Raw genomic sequence first — 22,615 nt, forward strand, 5'->3', positions numbered from 1 at the left:
GCCTCTATACCTATCTACGTCTCTGCCTCTACTAATAGTAAATGTAAACATACAAGTTATGTACAGATTGCCATAATGGGCGAGAGAACCGCCTGTAAATATACATAATAAAATGATATGTGGCGGAGGTTGGGGTGGTGGTGGTTTTGAAGCGTAAGCTTGGCGGTGTAACTGCACACGCCGAAATATTACTGGAAAGAATTTGGGAGCATTCTGATTGGATAAACATGACTAGTTTTTTTAATAAGATTGAGTTTATTACAGTATGGGTCAACTACTCGATTCATCTCCTATCAATATCGCTCCGTGGTCTAAGATCAGAATGTACTCGACGGTTGACGGCTATCGAGTCATTTTTCTGGGTAGAACTAGTACTTGATGTCTTTGGGAGTACGCTCCCTTGTTATGCGTTATACAAAAAGGATCCGCACTTTAGACATATAAAAGCGCAAATATCAATGACGTAATAAACTAATTTACACAATCAAGAATTAAAACAACATTTTCGGTAAAAAATGCCGGTTAATGCATCAAAAAGGCTTTACACACAAGTGACAAGTGACTGCATAAACGAGGTATATTCTAGTGTTGTAATTCGTCCACTATCGGAAGTAGGTGAAATGTTTGCATCTAGTTTGGTCAGGAAGTAATATGTTTTCGCGATTGATTTGCCAGTTATACTTTTTTAGTTTAAGGGCATATCACTTTCTGAAATGGTCAAAAGTGGGTGGGGTAATGTAAAATAATAATTCCTTATATGAGCATTCTATATATAGTTTGGAACAATATGCACAACTAAAATAACATAATTCAGTGATATCGTGTAAGTACCTGTTATCGAACAGCACCTATTATCGGACGTTTTGTTTTGATTCTGAATGCACATGCGCAAAAGTGCGCATTACGTCACATTGATAAACAAATGGTCGCACATAAAGTGACTGACCTACTTGCCTACTTAGCTTGAAACAAATGCGCTGAAAACAGGTTAAAGGAATGCATTTATTGTTATTTACACGGTTTTATGTGTTTTTTGCTATTACTTTTTGAATGCATTTATCAAAACGTGCATTTACACACCAAAAGCATATTTCCGTTTGCAATTTTGATTGCAGCCGACGCAGATTTTTTCGCCGAGTCCGGGTCACGTGATAGTCATGTGACTTTGTATATGCTAGAGTAGTATTTATGAAGTGTCGGGTAATAGGTCATGTTTACATCGGCCGCCATTTTGTTTTGATGCAGTTCATCGCAGGGAATCCGTGCACTTCACTAAACAGACGTCGTTCAAGACAAATTAAGGAAAATAATGAATAAACTTCATAAACATGTTAAATTTACCTGAATGGCAACCTATGGATGTTATCCTTTGCATGCACCCTATAAAAACACGGCAATGTTTCAACACACTTTTCTCCCTGACATGTTTATGTTTAAATTTGAAACAGTGTATTCTGTATGGAATACCACATCGTTATCGACTTTATAGGCTGGAGCACATAACCCGACATGCAAAATATTGGATGTACTGCAACCTAACCAATATTGGGTCAATTTTCCAATATGGCTAATACAGCGTACAAAACAAAACCTAAGTCAATAAAATCAATTATTTCTTGCTTTATGGTACCATTTGGATGAGTTTGTGGTTTAGATCGGTAAACTTGAATAAGTTCTTGCAGTTTCAGTGTTCCTTAACCCTTGCATTTTTGATAACATTTTGCACCCATGGACAAGAGAGAGCGCATTGCAACTCGAAGCAGCCCATTAAGCCATACATGCCATACGTCCCGATCTCGGCGGGACAGTCCGGCTTTTGGGCCCTTTGTCCCGCCGTCCCGCCATGAGACGATTTGTCCCGACATTCGTAAAAAACGATGTAAGGTCTATAGGTTCCCAATAAAATTCGCTATTCAAGCTCTGTTTTGCTAACACTTACCACCGCTAATCCCTTTATTGCCCCCAATTAACAATCCGATTCTACATATCGTGTGTACCAGTGTTGTTTATGACACCCTATCAGCGATTTATCGGCTAATTATTGATTTCATCAGGCATTCACACCATGGGGGTCTTCAAGATAGTGGTCGCTTATTGCTATCGATAGTTTTATTATAATGAAATAAATGTTGAAAATGTGTTTATTTTTGTATTTGTTTGAAACGGTTAACAAAACAATTGTTTTGAAAAATTAATGCTACGTCATTAATGAGTCTTTTACATTCAATGTTTAGTTCCAATATAGCGGGTTAATCCGAATGTGCAATATACCAAAATCGCAACAAACAGTCCAATAAGTGATACCCATCCTGTCTAGTGTAATTGGGTGTAATTGTAATAAAAACAACGAGGTGCTATGCATGACAGTTTGACCCTACTCCAATTAAGCTAAAAACAACGAGGTGCTATGCATGACAGTTTGACCCTACTCCAATTAAGCCGCGACAATTGACAAGTAACAAACTGCGTATGGATACATGCTTAAAAAAAACATCGCAACAAACAGTAAAAGTGGTACCCATCTTGTCTTGTGTTATTGTAATAAAAACAACGTAATGTTATTCATGACAGTTTGACACTACGCCAATACAGCGCCTGACAATTCACAATTCAGTTAATCTGTGTATATAAGAAGAAAACAAAATATGATAATTAACATTAGAGAAAAAAAATTCGAGTAAAGCATCCATAGACTTCTTTTGTCCTTTTGTTTTTGTTGGTGTAACAAAAAACTGCTTGAATGTCCAAGCGACCCGCAGAGCCGCAAGCTGGTGCTTCTGCTAAGAAGGCAAAGAGAACCTGTAAGTTCCAGGAAACTGATGTAACTGTTCGGTAGATAGTGTTCTGTAACCCGTACTTTCAGTCAACTGGATAGCCTCCCCTGCTTTAATGTTTGCCATTGAAATTAATATAATGAGTATTGTTGTCGTAATGTTCTAGATTTTGTTCTCTTAAAAAGATGAATATTATCTTCGTTGTTTGCTATTGTCTTATTAAATAAAACTGTTATTGTTATGTTTTAGATTTCATGCTTCAAATAAGATGTTTTATGTCTTGAATAAAAGTATCAAGAGTTTTTGTTAGTACTATACTGACTATAGTAAAGGTGGAATGATAGATCGTTTTAGGTGTCCTGCTTTTTGGTCAAATGTCCCGACAATTTTTTATGGAATGTCCCGCTTTGGACCTAAAAAATTATGGCATGTATGCATTAAGCTATAAAGCTTAGAGTTGAATTATTGCAACTATGATACATGGACCAGTGCTAATGAAAACATTCAAAAAGAGTAAATTATCACATTTTGTTACCTTATAAACCACTTTTTTCTTGGGCGTTCAAAGTCCTTATTTTCTCATTTTCTTCATAAATCCGCTGATACCAGCTGGAACATAACCACTGTAGAACATAGTGTTAGGGTATTATTAAATATAACACTCTAGAAGCACGGAAAAAAGCATCCTTTTTTGTAAGAAAAATTGTAAACAACTGGAGTCAAAAAAAAGTACACTTGAACAAGTATGGTGGGCCAAAAATTATAATTTACAATAAAAAATATGAAAGATACAGAAATATTGAAAACATTTTAATAAAATCCCTTGAATTTTATAGCATACAGATACAGATAAGCTGCGTACCCGCGTAATATACGCATTAAACATATCAAGATACGCTCAATTTATAATTTCTGTGGGTACATTTACGCAAGCCAATCTGGAGATAAGCAATTGATGAGAATTCTATGCGTACAACGCAATAAAAAAGTATAAACAGCTGATTGTCTTTCGCCGAAATTATGAGACTGGTCGTTAAAATTAGAGCTTATTTCAGCGCTGAATTGTAGAAATAGTAAGCCAGTGGGTAGGTATACTCTGTATGATCTAGACGCAAGGTAAATTTAGTATTGATTTTTTAATAGACACTCAAGCGCTTATCATTTGTGTTTATTTACATGCGGTACGTTTACGTGCAGAGATGTCAGCATGGCTTTTCGAAGCCTAAACCAAGTACTTCTCAAACTAAAATTGATTCATTTTATTTGGCAAAAGTTGTTTCTAGTAAAACTATATTGTACTGCCAATACTGGCAGATTTAATTTCATCCGTTTGCAAGTCAAAAAGGACACACTTGAACGCAAATAAATCAACTCTTGAAAGCTGGGAAAAAAGTTTCCCGTGGCTCACGGTGGTGTGCGATAGTGACGAAGTTCGTTTAAAATGTAAAATCTGCGAACAATATAAGGCCGATAATGTTTGAGCCACTGAAGGCGCAGTCAACATTAAAAAGTCGGCCATTGACAGGTAAATCATTTGATATGTCAATGGAATTCCATGTCTTACTTTCGTTTTTGAAAATGTTGTGCTTGTGAACAGTACTGCATGTATATATATTGTATAGGCTACTTTTTACAGCCTCACTGTTTGGGTAACCATTTAGCCAAGTGGTATGTGATAAGAGTGTTTAATAAGGAGCACTGAGGTCCTGGGTTCAATCCATGGTGGAACCATGGAAGCCTCAATTTTCTCCCCATGTTTACTTCAATATAACATATAAATAGCTTGAAATGCCTGATTAGCTGTCTCTGTATGTTTAAGAAATGTAAAAACAAAATTCTTTTGACAGGCACTGTACCAGCAACGACCACCTTGAGTGCTAGAAGAAAGATGCCATGTCAGCTTATGTTGATTCAGAAAGTGGCAAGGAAAGTGACCCCGATGACACGGATACTCGGGATCAGGCATTATTTCGTACAATCTATTCCTTGATGAAGAATGAAATACCACTAAACAAGTTAGATGCTATTTTAGATTTACAGAGGCTCAATGGTGTTGAAATGCATTATCAGAACTTGAGTCCAACCACAGTTACAGAAATGCAAGAAATTATTGCTGAACATTATAAAAAAGATATTGTCACTCAAATCAAAGAATCTAACTATTATGCTATACTTTTGGATGAAAGTACTGATATAACTGTAAGCAAGAGGTTATCAGTCTGTGTAAGGTACATTTAACATGGCCAAGCAGTTACTTCTTTTCTAGCAAGTGTTGAAATATCAGATCGGTGTGCCTACACGATTGTTGAAAGTGTTCATAAAATCATAACAACTTTAGGTTTAGATCAATACAAAGTGTGTTTCTTTGGCAACAGATGGGGCTAGTGTAATGATGCGGAAGAAGACAGGTGTAGGAGTTCAGATGAAGTCAAAATTTTGTCCATTTATTACACAAACACACTGTATTGCACATAGACTTAATTTAGCTATAACAGATGCTATAAAAAAATGACCCCTTGAAAAAGTTTAGAGAAATATTTCAATCATATAACTTTATGTCTGCATCAACAATGAGGATCAATACCCTTAAGGCAATGCAAGACTTGTTGAACGAACCAGAAATAAGCATAAAGGAACCACACTCCATCCGTTGGCTTGGACTGAAGAAGTCTGTTGAGGCAGTGTATGACTGCTTTGGATCATTACTTGCAACTCTCTCTAATTTAGCAACTAAAAATCCTACAGCCAAGTGACTGTTCAAGTACTTTTCAACTTACAAAACTGCTTTGCTCATTGATCTGATGCTTGACATACATACTGAACTAGGAGTATTATCGTGTAACATGCAGCAACAGAAGCTTGTATTCTCAGATGTACATCCTTTAATTCAAGGTGCTGTAGGTAGGTTAGAATACATGAAAACACATGATGGTAAAGGTCTGAAAGAGATGAAAGAAACTATTGAGTTTGGGGAGGGGGGGGGAGTCACAGCCTAAATATAAAGGAGAAACTTTAAGGAATTATAAACAATCATCTGGTAGTGAATTTGAAACATTAAAGAGTGGGTACATAGGTAATTTGATTGACAATATAAATAAAAGGATCAGGAAGTATGACTCTGAGGTGCTGAGTAGTCTAGGGCATTTGTTAGAGCCAATATCATACAGTGCTGGAGGTGACCAGGATGCACTAGAATGTATCACTTAAATGTATTGTGAACCAAAAGTTACCAAAAACACTGTAAATAATGTTGTTCAAGAGACACCGGTGGCAGCATTAATAATTGGAAAAGAATTGAAACTTGAATGGCAAGGAATCAAGGCAATGCTTACTGGGTGTTATAAGCACCTTTCACTTAAAGACTTCTGCAAGAAAGTCATTATCAAGCACACTGATACTCACCCTAACTTTGCAAAGGTGGCACAGATTGGCATGGTTATGCAAGTGATCAGTGTGGAGTGTGAAAGGTCCTTCAGTGCACAGAACAGAATAAAGACAAAGTACAGGTAAAAAGCATTTTATTTTATAATAAAATAATACCTCAAGTTCTGAACTCAAACAAATTTTTAAACAGAAATACAAATCTATCTTTCATACAAAGTAACATTTGGCACTGAGTACACAACAAAAGTTTCTATATCATAAATTGCATATGTATATACATATTGAAATTTGTATCACAAATAAAAAATGTTAAAATTATAATAATTGAAAGACAAAAAATAAAATGAATATTGCAGCATGACCAATAATATTGCACAGTATTATCACATTGCATACATTTTGTAAAGCAAATGAATCATTTCAGAGCTGCACTGAAGGACGAGTCACTTGAAGCACTACTCACGGTTAACCTTCTTGGCCCCACAGTGGCCAACTTCAAACCCATTAAGTGTGTCCAGACCTGGCTTAGGAGGAAAAGACGCAGAAAGGAAAGGCTCATGGAAGCCTATAAACCAAGAGCAGTCAAAAAACACTTAAAGAAACACTTTAAGAAGGAATACACATAGTTTATTGTGTTTTACATTATTAAAGTAATGTGTCTGTACCTCGGCTATATTCTTGTTTTGCTTATAGCAAATTACCCTTCAAGCAACGCAAACTTTGACCATTTACCCCCATGCTTTGAAAAGTGGGGGTATTTACCCCCATGGGTAAAAAATTATCTATAATGCTGGCATATATTAATGATATATGCATAATGATATATAAATATGTTTGTTAAAGTGATGTTTTACACATTAGTAAAAAGTCTCAATCAAATTTATATTTGTTTTTTCTGGTCAACCATACTTTTTAGCTCGACTATTATATATCAAATATATATAGTGGAGCTATCCTACTCACCCCGGCGTCAGCGTTAGCGTCTGAGTTAGCGTGCAAATGTTAAAGTTTTCATACTACCCAAATTATTTTCATTGTCCATTGACATGTTGCTTTCATATTTTGCATACTTGTTAACCAACATGACCCCAACCTATAAACAAGAGCAGACAACTCTATCAAGCATTTTGTCATAATTATGGCCCCTTTTCCACTTAGAATATGCAGCAAATGTTAAAGTTTTCGTACTACCCCATTTATTTTCATTGTCCCTTGACATATTGCTTTCATATTTTGCATGCTTGTTTACCAACATCACCCCAACCTACAAACAAGAGCCGACAACTCTATCAAGCATTTTGTCATAATTATTGCCCCTTTTATACTTAGAATATGCATATTATTGATAAATCTATGTTAAAGTTTGCGTACTACCCCAAATATTTCCTATATTCTTTGACATATTGCTTTTATATTTTGCATACTTGTTTACCAACATGACCCCAACCTATAAACAAGAGCAGACCACCGTATCAAGCATTTTTACATAATTATGGCCCCTTTTACACTTAGATAATTGAACATTTTGCTTAAATTGCCATAACTTCTTTATTTATGATCACATTTTATTATTACTTTGACAAAACAACACTTACCTGAATACCACAATGGATTCCACCCAAAAAATACCCCACGCCCCTACCCAGAATCCTTTCCCCCCCCCACCAACCTCCCCCCCCCCCGCAATTTTTTTTTAAACATCATCTTATAAATTACCCCACCCCACATTATACCCCCCTCTTACCCCGCTACCCCCCCCCCCCCCAATTTTTTTTATAAATCATCTAATAAATTACCACAACCCACATTATACCCCCCTCTCACCCCCCCTACCCCCCCAAAATTTTTTGTTCTCCTTTTTTTATTTGTGAAAGATCGTCTAATAAATGACCACACCCCACATAAGCCCCTCTCAACCCCCCCTCCCCCCCCCCGGCAAGTTTTATTTTTTCCTGTTTTTTATTTTTGAAAGATCGTCTAATAAATTATTGAATATGAACAATTTCCCCATGATGGCTAACGTTATAATGTCAAGCACTCCAATAGTGGAGCGCGCTGTCCTCTGACAGCTCTTGTTCCTACTATTTTGAGGCTCAGGCTGTTTACATTTTTTTCTTACAAAAAAGGATGTTTTTTTCCGTGTTTCTAGTGTGTTATATTTAATAATACTCTAACACTATGTTCTACAGTGGACGCCCAAGAAGAAAGAGGTTTATAAGATGAAAAAAAAGTTATTATTTACTCTTTTTGAAAGATTTCATTATACATGTAACTAGTTCATGTATCATTGAAGTATATGCTATTTTAATTGTGCATATTGTTCCAATCCTAATATAGAATGTTAATATAAGGAATTATTTTTTTACATAACCCCACCCACTTCAGACCGTTTCAGAAAGTGATATGTCCTTAAGTTATAGGTTTCAATATTCTTATTAGAATCCTCACACACTTCTGTGTAAATTTTACAAATTTATTAAATAGACACTAAAAAATATTACATATAAGATCTCATATAACAATAACTCTCTTTAAAGAGCATTCTAAAATGGATCAATTTAATGAATAAGAATTGTTTGTCATATTGCCTCATAATTCTCGAACTCGCCAATGTCACAAGTGGAAAGTATAGTCCATATAAATGTACTAACAGAGCCTTTGATAATTTTTGCTATGGCGGTTCTAGGAGTACATAAGCACCCCTTCATAAACACATTCGCAGTTCTGCGCACAGATTTCATGCGCATCACTAAACAGATGTCGTTTGTAACCAATTAAGGATTAATTAACTTTAAAAACACATTAAATTTACCTGAATAGCAGCAAATGGAAATTATCCTTTGCATGCAACCTAAAAAACACGATGATGTTTCAACACACTATTCTTGCTGACATTTTCATTTTGAAATTTCGAACAGTGTTAATATTCAACATCTGATCGACATCGTTATCGACTTAGGTAACATCAAATATCGTGATGTGCAAAAGATTGGTGTGCTGCGACCTAACAGATAGGAACACTTTTAGTTGGTAACATAACCACAGCTTCCCAATATGGTGGATAGAGCGTACGAAAGAATAACAAAGTAAATAAAAAGCAAGTATTTCTTGCTTTAATTATATTATTTGCATGAGTTTGTGCTTTAGACAAGTAAATGTTGATAAAGTTTTTGCAGTATCAGTGTTCCTTAGCATTTGCAGTGGTGATCAATTTTTGCACCTTTGGACCTTCAGCGCTCACGCTGCCGATTAGTTCGGATGACACATATGAAGGTGTATACAATAACTGTAAATGTCACAGATGAATACTGACCTATCTCAACAATCCTTGCGCGTTAGACACAGGGTAAAAGTTTATAATTTAGAGGGAAAGCACAGTTTTTTGCATTAACATTTTTTTAAATTAAAAAATAAGATCTTAGAGTTAGTTGTCTCCCATGCACTACAAAGTTTTTATTCAGCATTCAAATATTAAATCCCACGTTTCCACGAGGAAGAATGATCTAATATAGTACTTGAGTTCTAATTTTTCCATGCTTTTGATCAGAACAAAGGATTTACACAAAGTACACAATGACTGTTTATTTGTGACTAGATTTTGTCATCTTTCATGAACAATAAAACTTGGCCTTTTTTCGGATTACAAATTAAATGAAACACATTTGAAAATACTTAAATGGGATAATGTTTTAAATATTATACCTATGTATAACATATGGATATAACTCATAATGCAAAAAGGTAGGTAAATATTGCCAAAATTTGCTAATCCATATATATATATACATTCGCAAATGACCTGACAAGTTTTTATCAAGATCTGGATATATGGCGGTCGCAATCTGTGGATCCCGCAAACCACGATATAATGGAGTTGCAGTGTACATGTATGGTAAAGTAATCTATAAATTGTATAATGAACAGCCCTTTTAACGGCTCGCACCTCGAGAACATTACTTTATTTAATAGTGACCACCACCATCCCATTGTGTATAACAATTAGCCTTTTAAGAAATAGTAAATGACACTGAGGGCCTTTTCACAATATAGTGACTGCCCCATCTGCCCCAAAGACCTGGGACAAACCAAAGGCAAATATCACCTAACATCAAATACCTGAACACAAAATACAAATCTGTATGATGAAGACATATTGTAAGCGTTGTCTGAGTAATACTTTGAACAGCTTGCAATTATGACATCATTTCAAAATGCTAGGTAGCGTTACACGTATCTGTAAACAACAACTGTTGAATATGCTTTGCATATAAAGAGGTGTGATTTATGGATTCTACTGATAGAGGTTTGATGTAAATACATTCATCTGACCTCTATGTTAGTATTGGAAATTTCACACAATTTAAAAAAAAATGTGCAAAAACTTGCAGAGTTCAAGGAAAAATTTAATAATTTCCAAAAATTAAATGTTGGCGTATATCATTAAAATGTATTTTATCTTTTCCCTAGTATGTCAATCAATAAATTGTGTAATTGTATTTATTTATTGACTATTAAATTAACGGAACAATTCTTCTCAGCTTGAATGCCTATAACCTCTATATGAAAAAAAGAGCTTTTGCGCAGCACAAAGTCACATAGCTTAGTTGAGAAGCAGATTTGGTGGACACATGTTGTACAGTCGCACATATAAACTGCATGAAGGATTGTTTAATGTTAACGGAATTCATTAATAATTCAAAGCAACTACACAAATATGCATATATATAAATTATGATTTTATAAAATTCAATAACTGCTTCACATTGTGGCAACACACTTCTAAAGCTGAGCGGGCATGCCAATAAAACTGACTCCAGGCACTATTCTTTTATCGGGCTGATCAGTTATTTGGAAATTAACCTATAAAATGTAGAAAGCAAAAATATGGCATAATACATGTATATCTGTATAATACAATATATCACTACATGTATAGTAAGTTAAGTAGTTATTGTTTAATAACATTTTATGCTTATCAATAAGGAAGTAAATGGTCTAAGGTAGAAAATTCAATATAAGTAGTCAATTAACATTTAAACTTTCTAATATTTAATTTAAAAAACAAACATTTATTTATATAAAATTGTCTTACTTTGCCCATAATACTAATACATGTATATTTTTTTTTTTAAACAGACAACTCTCAAACATACACATGTCAAATTCATTTAATTAATAATAGACCTATAAATAACCTCGGCATAAGCAACATCCTCATTAATATTAAACTGTTGTTACTGAAGTTGTAAGTATTAACAGTAGAATTTACTCAATTATTTACCATTAAAAATATTACACCTAGGACTATACAATGGACATTTTTGTCAAAGTATTAAGTGACATAAGACCAAGGAGGCTAGAATGCATATTTCAGTTGGTGTTATTACGAAAATTTATGCCATGATATGAACATTTTGGGTGCAGGATGAATCTGAACAACATTGTTGTGATATGTTTTTAAAGACTAGCTGAAAATATGCTAAATCTCCCATTTGTCTATGTAATGCACTGATTAATTGTAAAATTTAATAAAATTTAATAATTAATTCATCATAAATAACTATTCTTGATATCTTTATGTAAATATTTTATGTTAATGTTCCATAATATTAACCAAATATTATATTTGCTAGCTATTACAACCTGTATCTAGGGCTTCTTTTTTCATTAAGCTTAAATAAGATTAACTTTCAGTGAAGGTATTTTCAGCATATGACTGGTAGATGTTTTAGTCATTTATTACGTATTTTCAGCCCGTACAAGTGAATACGGTGGTGGTCATTCATCCAGGCTCACTCAATCTACGGATTGGTCGAGCATCCGACACTTTTCCAGTGACTGTGCCTCACTGTATTGCAAGGAGATTAAAGCCAGATGTGAAAGAAGCCCCATCACAATGGATGATGAGAAAAGAAAGACAGGTACAAGTTTGAAAATGGTTCCGGTCGGTTGAACAACATGGCCGCTATGGGGCAGTGCTTTTTTTATTCTACAGCTAAATGAAATTATTGGAGGAAACTCTGGGAGTGAGATAAACTTGTGCTTTTCATGCCTGCTAGGCTTTATTCTGCTCCTACATGGACATAGCGGACTACTTATTTGCAGTTCATTTCTGCTTAAAATTCAAATGCAGTAAAGACATGTTGACGAATTTTTTTGTTTAAATATATCAACATCCTCATTCATTTGTTCTTAAAGTTGAATATTTACATTCATTCAATGTATACATTTCAAGTCAATGTTTTGTTCAATGACTTGAGAGCATCTGGGCATTTTGAAAAATGGTGGCATTAAAATATAATGTATTTGTGTGTCTATGGTTGATTATGATAGTAAAATTTGAATAAAGTGTTGGAATATATGGCTCTGAAAAAGCTGGTGAGACAGCATTTTTATGCCCCCGGTAGGGTGGCATAAAGCAGTTGAAGTGTCTGTCAGTCAGTATGTCAGTATGTGTGTATGTCAGTATGTGTGTATGTCATGCAGTATGTGTGTATGTCAGTCTGTCCGTCTGCCGAAAAAAACCTTTAACGTTGGCCATAACCTTTGCATTATTGAAGATAGAAACTTGATATTTGGCATGCATGTGCATCTCATGAAGCTGCACATTTTGATTGGTGAAAGGTGAAGGTCATGGTCATCCTTCAAGGTCAAATGTCTAATATATGGCGTCTGTCCGTCCGTCCAAAAACTTTAACATTGGCCATAAATTTTTCTCTATTGAAGATAGCAACTTGATATTCGGCATGCATGTGTATCTCATGGAGCTGAACACTTTGAGTGGTGAAAGGTGAAGGACAAGGTCATCCTTCAAGGTCAAATGTCAAATATATGGCGTCTGTCCGTCCAAAAACTTTAACATTGGCCATAACTTTTACAATATTGAAGATAGCAACTTAATATTTGGCATGCATGTGCATCTCACGAAGCTGCACATTTTGAGTGGTGAAAGGTGAAGGTGAAGGTCATCCTTCAAGGTCAAAGGTAATTTTTATTTTTTTTTCAAAAGGGTTTTTTAATGAAGCTGCACATTGTGAGTGGTGGAAGTTCAAGGTCAAGGTCATCCTTCAAGGTCAAAGGTCAATTTTTTTAATAAAAATTTAAAAGCGGCGTTCTCATGAAGCTGCACATTTTGAGTGGTGGAAGTTCAAGGTCAAGGTCATCCTTCAAGGTCAAAGGTCAAAAAAAAAAAATTCAAAGCGGCGCAATAGGGGGCATTGCATTTCTGACGAACATATCTCTTGTTATTTCTTTAAAAGGTGTAATGTACTCGAATCCTGCAACGTTTTTTTTAAAAATGTTTTGATGATAAATTGACGGATTTAGAACTTCAAGTGATTAAATAATTTTGGTGCATTGTTCTTTTACTTTTCGAAAGAAGTTTACATATGGTAAAGGGTAATTTCTTTGATGAAAAGGTCGTTCTGCTGTTAGTTAATCAAAGAATGCCTACACACAAATAAGTATCTTTTATGTTGTGTGATTTTCAACTCATTATGGCACCAAACAAAACTCAATGAAAATAAACACCCTGATTTTAATCCATAAACAAACTTTGGTCAGGAGTGAAGAGTCAGTAGAGGTTTCACTTTTTTATGCCGAGAAGTAAAATGCATGTCAAAAGAAAAGTTTAAAAACAGTTGTTTATAGGCTTCAATTAATAATAAAGGTGGTGCTAAATGCTGCATTATGCTTCAGATAGGGGTATATGGCAGCCATTTTGTTTTTTTGCTTTGGTGAAAATAGGATTTAGTATGACACCCCCCATCTGTGTTATGAGTAGTATTGGAATGCTGATACAATTTGAATTGAGACACATAGTTAAGTCTTCTTACTCTGCTTTTGCATGGAATTCTTAAAGACTATTTTGTGTGCCGTTGTGGGGAAAGAACACAAACAATTAATATATAAACATGCAAGATTATGTTTTCAAGCCACACTTACATATTTACCTAATGACTACATGTATTTCATGAAGAGAAATTTTCAGCCTAGACAATTTTTCTTGGGTTCTATTTATTTATTTGGTAAATGGTAATGCGGCAACTCTCTTTTTTTTATGCTCTGCAGCACCAGGGTCACAAGTACCAGAAGGACAAGGGTTTAAGGGTGGCCAATGAATGCCTAGAGATGAAGCCAATGGACTCGGGCGAGACAAGGCCTGCCTCCATAGTTAAACAGGTACTCACTGATCGATTTAAGAGAGCTTGTTCAAACCTCTTAAGTTTTCGGCCCTTTGTTTTTTTTTGGGGGGGGGGGTCAGCATTTTGGGAAACTTTTCAAAGGAGTGGTATGGAATATCTGAGGTATGATCAGTTTTAGAGGCAATATACATTATTTAAAGAATTTGTCTGGAACTATGATATCTTATAATGGTCCTAACTTTATGAGGAGAAAAGAGTGGAAGTGTTGTGAGGAGAAATGTTTATCTCATTGTAAACCATTATTATGCGTAGGAGGAACACAATTGTGTACATGTTCGAAATAAAATTGTATCAATAAAGAAGGTCTGAATGGATCATGTCCCATTTTTACCATTTCTTGAAATTTGGGGCATTGAAATTGAATGAAAGAAAAAAATCATAACAAAAGCATCTTATTGGATGATTTTGCTTGGGTATGTAGTGGGAGTACGAATCCAACATTTTTAGCTTGACTATTTTATATTAAATATATATAGTGGCGCTATCCTACTCACCCCGGCGTCGGCGTCTGCGTTAGCGTCTGCGTCTGGGTTAGCGTGCAAATGTTAAAGTTTTCGTATAACCCCAATTATTTCCTTTAGCTCGACTATTATATATAAAATATATATAGTGGAGCTATCCTACTCACCCCGGCGTCTGCGTTAGCGTCTGAATTAGACTCTGCATTAGCGTTAGCGTGCAAATGTTAAAGTTTTGGTACTACCCCAATTATTTCCTATGTCCCTTGATATATTACTTTCATATTTTGCATACTTGTTTACCAACATGACCCCAACCTAGAAACAAGAGCAGACAACAGTACTGTATCAAGCATTTTGACAAAAATGTCCTTTGACATATTGCTTTTATATTTTGCATACTTCTTTACCAACATGACCCCAATCTATAAACAAGAGCAGACAACTGTATGAAGCATTTTGACAGAATTATTGCCCCTTTTATACTTAGATAATTGAACATATTGCTTACATTGCCATAACTTCTTTATTTATGATCAGATTTTATTAACACTTTGACAAAATAACACTTACCTGAATACCACAATGGATTCCACCCAAACAATACCCCACGCCCCAACCCAGAATCCCTGCCCCCCCCCCCCCCAAAAAAAAAAATAATTATTTTTTCCTTTATTTTTATTTCTGAAAGATCATCTAATAAATGACCACACCCCGCATTATACCCCCCCTCTCAACCCCCCCCCTACCCCCCCCCCAAATTTTTTTTTTTGAAAGATTGTCTTATACATGACCACACTCCACATTATACCCCCCTCTTAATTCCTCCTACCCCCCCCCAAAAAAAAACCCTACTTTTTTTTCCTTTTTTTATTTTTGAAAGACCGTCTAATATATTATTGAATATGAACAATTTCCCCATAATGGCTTACGTTATACTATCAAGCACTCAAATAGTCGAGCGCGCTGTCCTCTGACAGCTCTTGTTAAAGAATCCCATTTGTTACTACACTTATTGGTGAAAAATCAATAGGGGTGTTAAAATCTGTAACAAGCAATGGCTGTCAATTGCAACCAACATGCCCTGCACGACTACTGCAGGGAAAAAAGTCTGTCAGTAAAATTATTACCTACTTGCTTACTCAAATTGGCTGGTAACTTCTACAAAGAGTATGATCAATGTATTATGAACAGCAATGAGCATATAATAAGGTATCAAGAACTGACAGTCTAAACATGTCACATCCAAAATAAAAATGTCTAGTTTGAGTGGGTGGGTGTGGGTATTTATACCCCTGATGCTGAGCATAATAATGTGACCTGCACCATGCCAATTTTTGCTTCTATCATGTTAAGGAGGATAAACTTCTGTTTCAAATATGATCAACATATGAAAACAGAGTATGGAATACCAGTAAATCAATATTTTAAAGTTGCCACCCATTATTTGTGTAGAAATATTATTGTTTTACATCAATTGATGAAGTCCTGATGTATTATGATTATTACAGGGGATTATCTGTTAATATTAAAACCCAGCTTGTGATATGTCAGATATTTGTGCATGTACCTGTTTTTTACACATATTTCAGCTGTATTCGCACAATGTGAGAGTGAAGGGGGAGAGGACAGATGTAATGTGCCCCATTCCATGGACGAACACTGACAGCAAGCCCCCCTTTGTTGTAGGAAACAATGTAAGACTTGCAAGTAATATCTAGACAAAAATAGATGGTTAAGCTTTTTTTAATTGTCCAATTAAGCTTGTTTAAGAGTTTAATTTTATTATACAAACATGTACGATCATATTTGGTATAAATCTAAAAAAATTATAGGTCAAATTATTCTTAAATGAGAATCTGCTGGCAAACTGGCTTTTCCAGATTTTGTAAGAAATATTTTCAACAAAGTCCTTACCAGTTTTATCAAATTAACGGTCCAATAAATCCATTGTCTTGAAACTAAGCTGACTACTTTTGTGCCCTATACGCTAAGCCAGACCAGCTTGAAATTTTACTTCTTTCAGGCCCTATACATAAAGCCAGGCAGTGGCTACACAGTCCAATGGCCCATGAGTCGTGGGCGTTTGAACCTGCATGCTGGCCCTGGTGGGACACTGTCCTCAGTCATGGCTGATATGGAAACCATCTGGGGCTGGGTGATACAGAATATGCTGGACATACCTCTGAAAGATCTCAAAGTATGTGAGGTTTAACTGGCAAAATAGGGGGCATTGTGTTTCTTACAAACACATATCTTGTTTTATTACATTATTTTACTGGATTTTATGAAGTTGAGTCCATACTTAAGTGAGCCCAAAATGGAGGCACTTAAGCCATCATTGCAAAATGTAGGATGTAGAAATGTGATATTGCTAAGATAATGTATGTATCAGGGGTGTCAATTTTCCGGATTATTCAGGAAATCCGGATTTGAGCCATCCAGGGTCGATTTTGAGATGACTGTTAATCCGATGAGTTTGTTTAAGGGATGGGGGTGTAGGGGAACGAATATTGTTATAGCCTCGTCTGCATTCTGGACATTTGTGCTAGGTACCTATTTTGCCCGGTCTTTTATTTATTTATTTCTGATTGGTAAGTGGCAGGCACTGACACGGGCAGTAACTGAAGAAACCTCTTCGCTACTTTCCTAAAACCGTACATTTCTACGAATGTTGCAAATGTCCGCCATCTTGAAATTTTAAATTATTAGCAAAGTAAAGCACTGCAATATAATATTGTAAAACAATATGTCAACCAAATTATGTATTGATTGCGTATTTGCTATGTTACTGGTTACTGGTTTTTATTTTCTGCAGTCAAACGATATGCATATTTTATGTCCTGTGCAAAAGACGTATCTTGACATGTTTTCGTACAGTTGTTTTCTGATACGGTATGGTTTGTCAGTTATAATTTATTTTCGACGTTCTTTATAATATTTTTATAGAAAGGTGAATACACACGCGGTGGTACAGATTGTCTGGTTGATAATATTTCACATTGTACTCACCAGAAATTGCCCCTAGAAAGACTATAAAAGAAGAACAATAAGCTAGGGCTCGGGGGGGGGGGGCTCTGCCCTCTTTTTCCTTTATTCTTCGGCCACTGACTCTTTGCTTAATTTTCCGGATTTCAAAATTGGGACAATTGACATCCCTGATGTATTTATCCCTTTTAACTAATGTTAAAGATATACTGAATTTCACATTGATTAATTTTGTCTATCTTGTTTAAATACCAGTAACTTGCCATTTGTTATAAAAATATACACATATTTTTGTCTCAATATGGCAATTTTGAATACATTTTAAATAGATGAGCATTACATATCAAAACATAGGATTTGTGAATTATATACGAAATGGAAACATATGGCTTTGTGCATTAATTATGCTTCATCTTTTACATTTACATGTATTACTTTAAAATGGTGGAATTATTACAGACCTCATGCATGTAGATTTTGTGTGTGTGTGCACTTGTAAACAGAAATCTCGAGCCAAGTACATGACACTTGTAAACAAACAGCTGTAAAGTAAAAATACTTGTTACAATTTACAGCATTCTGATTCATGAAAAGTATTTTTCTGAAAAAATAGTTTTCTCATTTGATAGAAAGAATGACATTGTTTTGTTCAATTGCACAGGTTTTTGTTTATTGTTCCTCTTTGACTATAAGTCCTTGACATAAAACATCTTGCTCATATTTGATACATGCATACTTTTAGTTAAAATTGGATTCATTTATACATCTGGTTAAAAAGGATCTGTGTTAAGAATTTTATTGAATGGCATCATGTCCGTTGTTAAATTGTTATTATTTTCTGATGAACTAACATCTTAATAAGACACTGGCAACTAACCTATTGTCCTTTTATTGCCAGTTTGACTCCAATATTTCTATTATGTTGTAATGGTGTACAGCTAAATTCACTGCACAGAAGTTTTCCTCCATTTTGTCAGCACTACAAAGCGTTGCTGCTGATACCTGACGTGTTCACTCACATGCACGTACGGGACATGGTAGAGATGCTGCTCAACAAGCTGGGCTTTGGGGCTGCCATTGTACATCAGGTAGGCTTCAACATAAAATGGATTATTTTTGGCAAGTGTTTATGGTGACATGAAATGACCAACATTTGTTAGAGCCATTTTCAGTTTATTTTTTTGTGTGCAATGAGCTAAAAAAGAAATAGATTCATTATGAAACATTATCATGTCACCAGCATTTCAATTGGTCAGTATTCAACATAATTATTTCACCAGCATTTCAATTGGTCGGTATTCAACACAATTATTTCACCAGTATTCCCATTGGTCAGTATTCAACACATTTATGTTACCAGCATTTCAATTATTCATTATGAAACATGATTTTGTAACAAGCATTTCCATTGGTCATTATTCAACATAATTATATCACCAGCATTTCCATTAATCAGTATTCACCATTATTTCACAAACATTTTCATTGGTCAGTATTGAACATAATTATTTAACCAGCATTTCAATTCGTCAGTATTTAACACAATTATTTCACTAGTATTTCTATTGGTCAGTATTTAAGACAATTATGTTACCAGCATTTCAATTATTCAGTGTGAAACATGATTTTGTTACAAGCATTTCCATTTGTCATTATTTAACGTAATTATGTTACCAGCATTTCCATTGGTCAATAGAAAAGTTGAGATTCAGTTTGTTTTTGAGAATGCTTAAGCCTTAAGTTAAAGAGCCTGATTTATTACTGTTGCATTTTATTACAATATATACAGCAGCAGCCCATCGTATAAAAATATAAATTAGAGTAAAGTACATGTATTTCTAATGGGCAACTGAACAAATCACAATACAAATATAGTCATACATGCATAGTAAATTAGCATGTATTTGTGTGCGTGTTCAATTTGTGTTATATAGTTTCTGTGTGTGAAAGGTGGTGATACCTTTGAAGTTAATCAGTCTATACATTTTTTTGTCAACTATTTTCAAACAATATTTTAAATATTTAGTTAGACAGAAATTTCCTGGAAAACAAAGTTCTTGAACTTTCCATTGAATTCATGCCAATCTAAAATGTTATTTTAAGAGCTGCATGTTTAACACTTTATAAATGTTTGCCAGGAATCCGTATGTGGTGCATTTGGTTCTGGTGTGCAGAGTGCCTGTGTGGTAGACGTGGGGGACCAGAAAACAAGCGTATGTTGTGTGGAGGATGGAATCTCCCACAGAAACACAAGGTAGGGTGTAGTTTTATCTTTGTTTTTCTGATCTTGTGAGTAAAGATTCTCATGGCAATTTCAAAGTAAAAAGTTTGCAGAAAATAGCAAGAACATAACAAATTATGACTTGATAAGAAAGAACACACACAATGCTGCTTTCAATTTTTCAAGGTACTTAAATAAAAAAAAAATACAATTTTTTTTTTTTAAATGACTGTAAAATAAGGTGCATCGAATTAAAAAAAGAAAGAATTTAGCACCTAGGTTTTAATTACAAACATTTTAAAAGATGAAAATATGAATGATGAATGTACACTTCAGCATCAGTGTTAACAAAGCTGAGATTCTCCTTGAGAGCTTTATTGCCATGACTATGGGAAATTTCACATGTTAAATATGCCAAGTTTTAATACAAGTAATATCACAGGGTGACCATGGAGATAGGGGGCAGTGACATCACACGCATGTTTACAGAGCTACTTGCCACACTGGGCTTCAATCCAGGCATCAACCTGACATTATACCCTGATGCCATGCAGTGTCAGGAACTGAAGGAAAATCTCTGTCATTTTGATCATGTGAGAATTTCACTGTTGGTTCTCCACAAACATTTGAGCCTCGCTCAGGGAACACTGGGCTACATGCATGTGCGTAAAGTGTCATCCCAGATTAGCCTGTGCAGTCTGCGCAGGCTTATCAAGAAGAGACTTCCTTGATATGAAAAAAACACCATAAATGCAGCCCTGTGTCGCCCCTTACTAGCCTGTGTGGACTGCACAGGCTAACCTGTAACAATACTTTACTCACATGCATTAAGCCCACATATCCCAGAACAAGGCTCATTTCATATTATGTACCATTACACTTTGCTATAATGGGACCTGTCTTGTTTAATTATCAGATTGGTTTTTAAAGTAAAGTTTACTTAGTTGAAAGCATTATATGTAGAAACTTTGAAATATCTGTGTTTTCTACTATCTAATGAGGCTTGCTTTTCCATGTAAAGGACATTTCCTTGTGGAACTTTTTACAGTCAGGTGACAACCAAGACCCACATAAGCCCACTTGTCAATCAGCTGCATCACCATTTAATTATCACTATGATTTTAGAATTGCTATGTTTTAAGAAGCGCTATGATTTCAAAATTGCCGTGATTTTAGAATCGCTATTTTAGAATCGCTATGGTTACCTGGAGGAGTCTGTGGCTATCAAGCGGCCCGGGGATTTCATCACCAAGTATTTCATACAGATAGGAGATGAGTTGGTATTGGCGCCGCTCAGTTTGTTCTTTCCAGACATGCTGGGACTGCAAGGTAGCATGATGGAGTTACATTGTAGTTTGAGGGTGTAGTGAGGAACTATTGGTTCTGATGTAGATATATCAAGTTCATACAATACTCTCAAGTTTCAAGCTAAGCCCTTACAGAATAGTATAAGGCAGAAAAAAATGCAATTAGTGCCAGCTGGATACAACACTATTTCTCTTGATGTTTTTGGATGCCTTTAAAATTCTCGTTCATTTCTATTGAATTTTTGTCCCACCTATTCTTGACTCAATGTATTTGAAGATAAATATATAAATTGTCTGGAAAATACAATTGAACCCATCTTTGACCAATGGCCTTGCTATTTGAGATTACAAATAAAAAAGTTGTAAAATAGTTTTTTTGCCCCATACCATGTTTTTGTACCAAATTTGTGCTAAAGATTATTTTTATTTTGAAGTAAGCTTGTTTCCCTGTTACAATATGTTTCTTCCAAGCAATATGATAAGAGATTGTGTATGTTTGTCCAACCTATTATTGTGATTACTGTTAAGAGGTAATGTCGACAATAAAATTGGCCAAGTACTGTAAGAAGGACTGGCAGTTATACCTTGAAATTAAACAGGAAAAACAACAATATTTTTAACACTTCATTGGATATCTTGTAAATATTATCTGACTGGTTACTTGTTTGATATGAGTTTGTTGTTGGTTTTAATAAACTGATTATAAAATATGCCTAAATTGCTCACGTTTGCTGTAATTTATTTATTTTCTGACTCATTAAATCACATGCTATGCTAGTAAATTAGCCAGGTGCTTTACCATGTCTTATTGTGATATTGTTGCAATATTCACACATCAGGTGAGAATCTGACTCGAATACAGAAGCGTAACCAAGGTGATCCAGCAGACCCACATGACGACTTTTACCTGAAACAGGTCCAAACCAGGCAGGACCCAGTATGTATTACTAATGAGTTTTTGTTATACTATGGATCGAATAATCAGGGGTATATTGTTTTTGGCCTGTCTGTCTGTTATTATGTCATTCTGTCCCAAAACTTTAACCTTGTTCATAACCTTTGCAATATTGAAGATAGCAACTTGATATTTGGCATGCACATGTATCTCATGGAGCTGCACATTTTGAGTGGTGAAAGGTCAAGGTCATCCTTCAAGGTCAAAGGTCAAATATATGGCTTCAAAGTGGCGCAGTAGGGGGCATTGTGTTTCTGACAAACACATCTCTTGTTTTAGTGGTGTTTTCAAAAAATCAGTTTGGCCTGACTTGAAATTTTGTGC

General features: G+C 35.1%; 2 protein-coding genes across 3 annotated transcripts in view; both read left to right on the plus strand.

The window, feature by feature from the left end:
• The first annotated feature begins 420 nt into the window (after positions 1–420).
• LOC127832582 (actin-related protein 8-like) overlaps positions 421–22,615 on the plus strand; it is a 31,058-nt gene continuing 8,863 nt past the window's right edge. For both annotated transcript variants that reach the window (XR_008026974.1, XM_052358104.1), the window contains exons 1-10: positions 421–575; positions 11,912–12,079; positions 14,229–14,339; positions 16,413–16,517; positions 16,847–17,020; positions 18,786–18,896; positions 19,947–20,062; positions 20,472–20,622; positions 21,220–21,358; positions 22,176–22,273. Coding sequence is in view for 1 of the 2 variants with exons in the window: in XM_052358104.1 (XP_052214064.1) it covers positions 516–575; positions 11,912–12,079; positions 14,229–14,339; positions 16,413–16,517; positions 16,847–17,020; positions 18,786–18,896; positions 19,947–20,062; positions 20,472–20,622; positions 21,220–21,358; positions 22,176–22,273 (1,233 nt within the window). In the remaining variant the exon portion in view is untranslated. The remainder of the gene's footprint in view (positions 576–11,911; positions 12,080–14,228; positions 14,340–16,412; positions 16,518–16,846; positions 17,021–18,785; positions 18,897–19,946; positions 20,063–20,471; positions 20,623–21,219; positions 21,359–22,175; positions 22,274–22,615) is intronic.
• LOC127832585 (zinc finger protein 862-like) lies at positions 5,618–6,887 on the plus strand. The gene is made up of 2 exons (XM_052358108.1): positions 5,618–6,280; positions 6,583–6,887. The coding sequence occupies exons 1-2, from the start codon at positions 5,982–5,984 to the stop codon at positions 6,782–6,784; spliced, it is 501 nt and encodes a 166-aa protein (XP_052214068.1). The 5' UTR covers positions 5,618–5,981; the 3' UTR covers positions 6,785–6,887.

This window comes from Dreissena polymorpha, chromosome 5 (genome assembly GCF_020536995.1).
Source record: "Dreissena polymorpha isolate Duluth1 chromosome 5, UMN_Dpol_1.0, whole genome shotgun sequence".
Classification (NCBI taxonomy): Eukaryota; Metazoa; Mollusca; class Bivalvia; order Myida; family Dreissenidae; genus Dreissena; species Dreissena polymorpha.

What these genes read in the sequence shown, in the direction of transcription:
- LOC127832585 (XM_052358108.1), top strand. Translation starts at nt 5,982, where the DNA reads ATGTATTGTGAACCAAAAGTTACCAAAAACACTGTAAATAATGTTGTT. An exon ending in AGAATAAAGACAAAGTACAG is followed by an intron (nt 6,281 to 6,582) that starts GTAAAAAGCATT and finishes GAATCATTTCAG; the next exon opens with AGCTGCACTGAAGGACGAGT.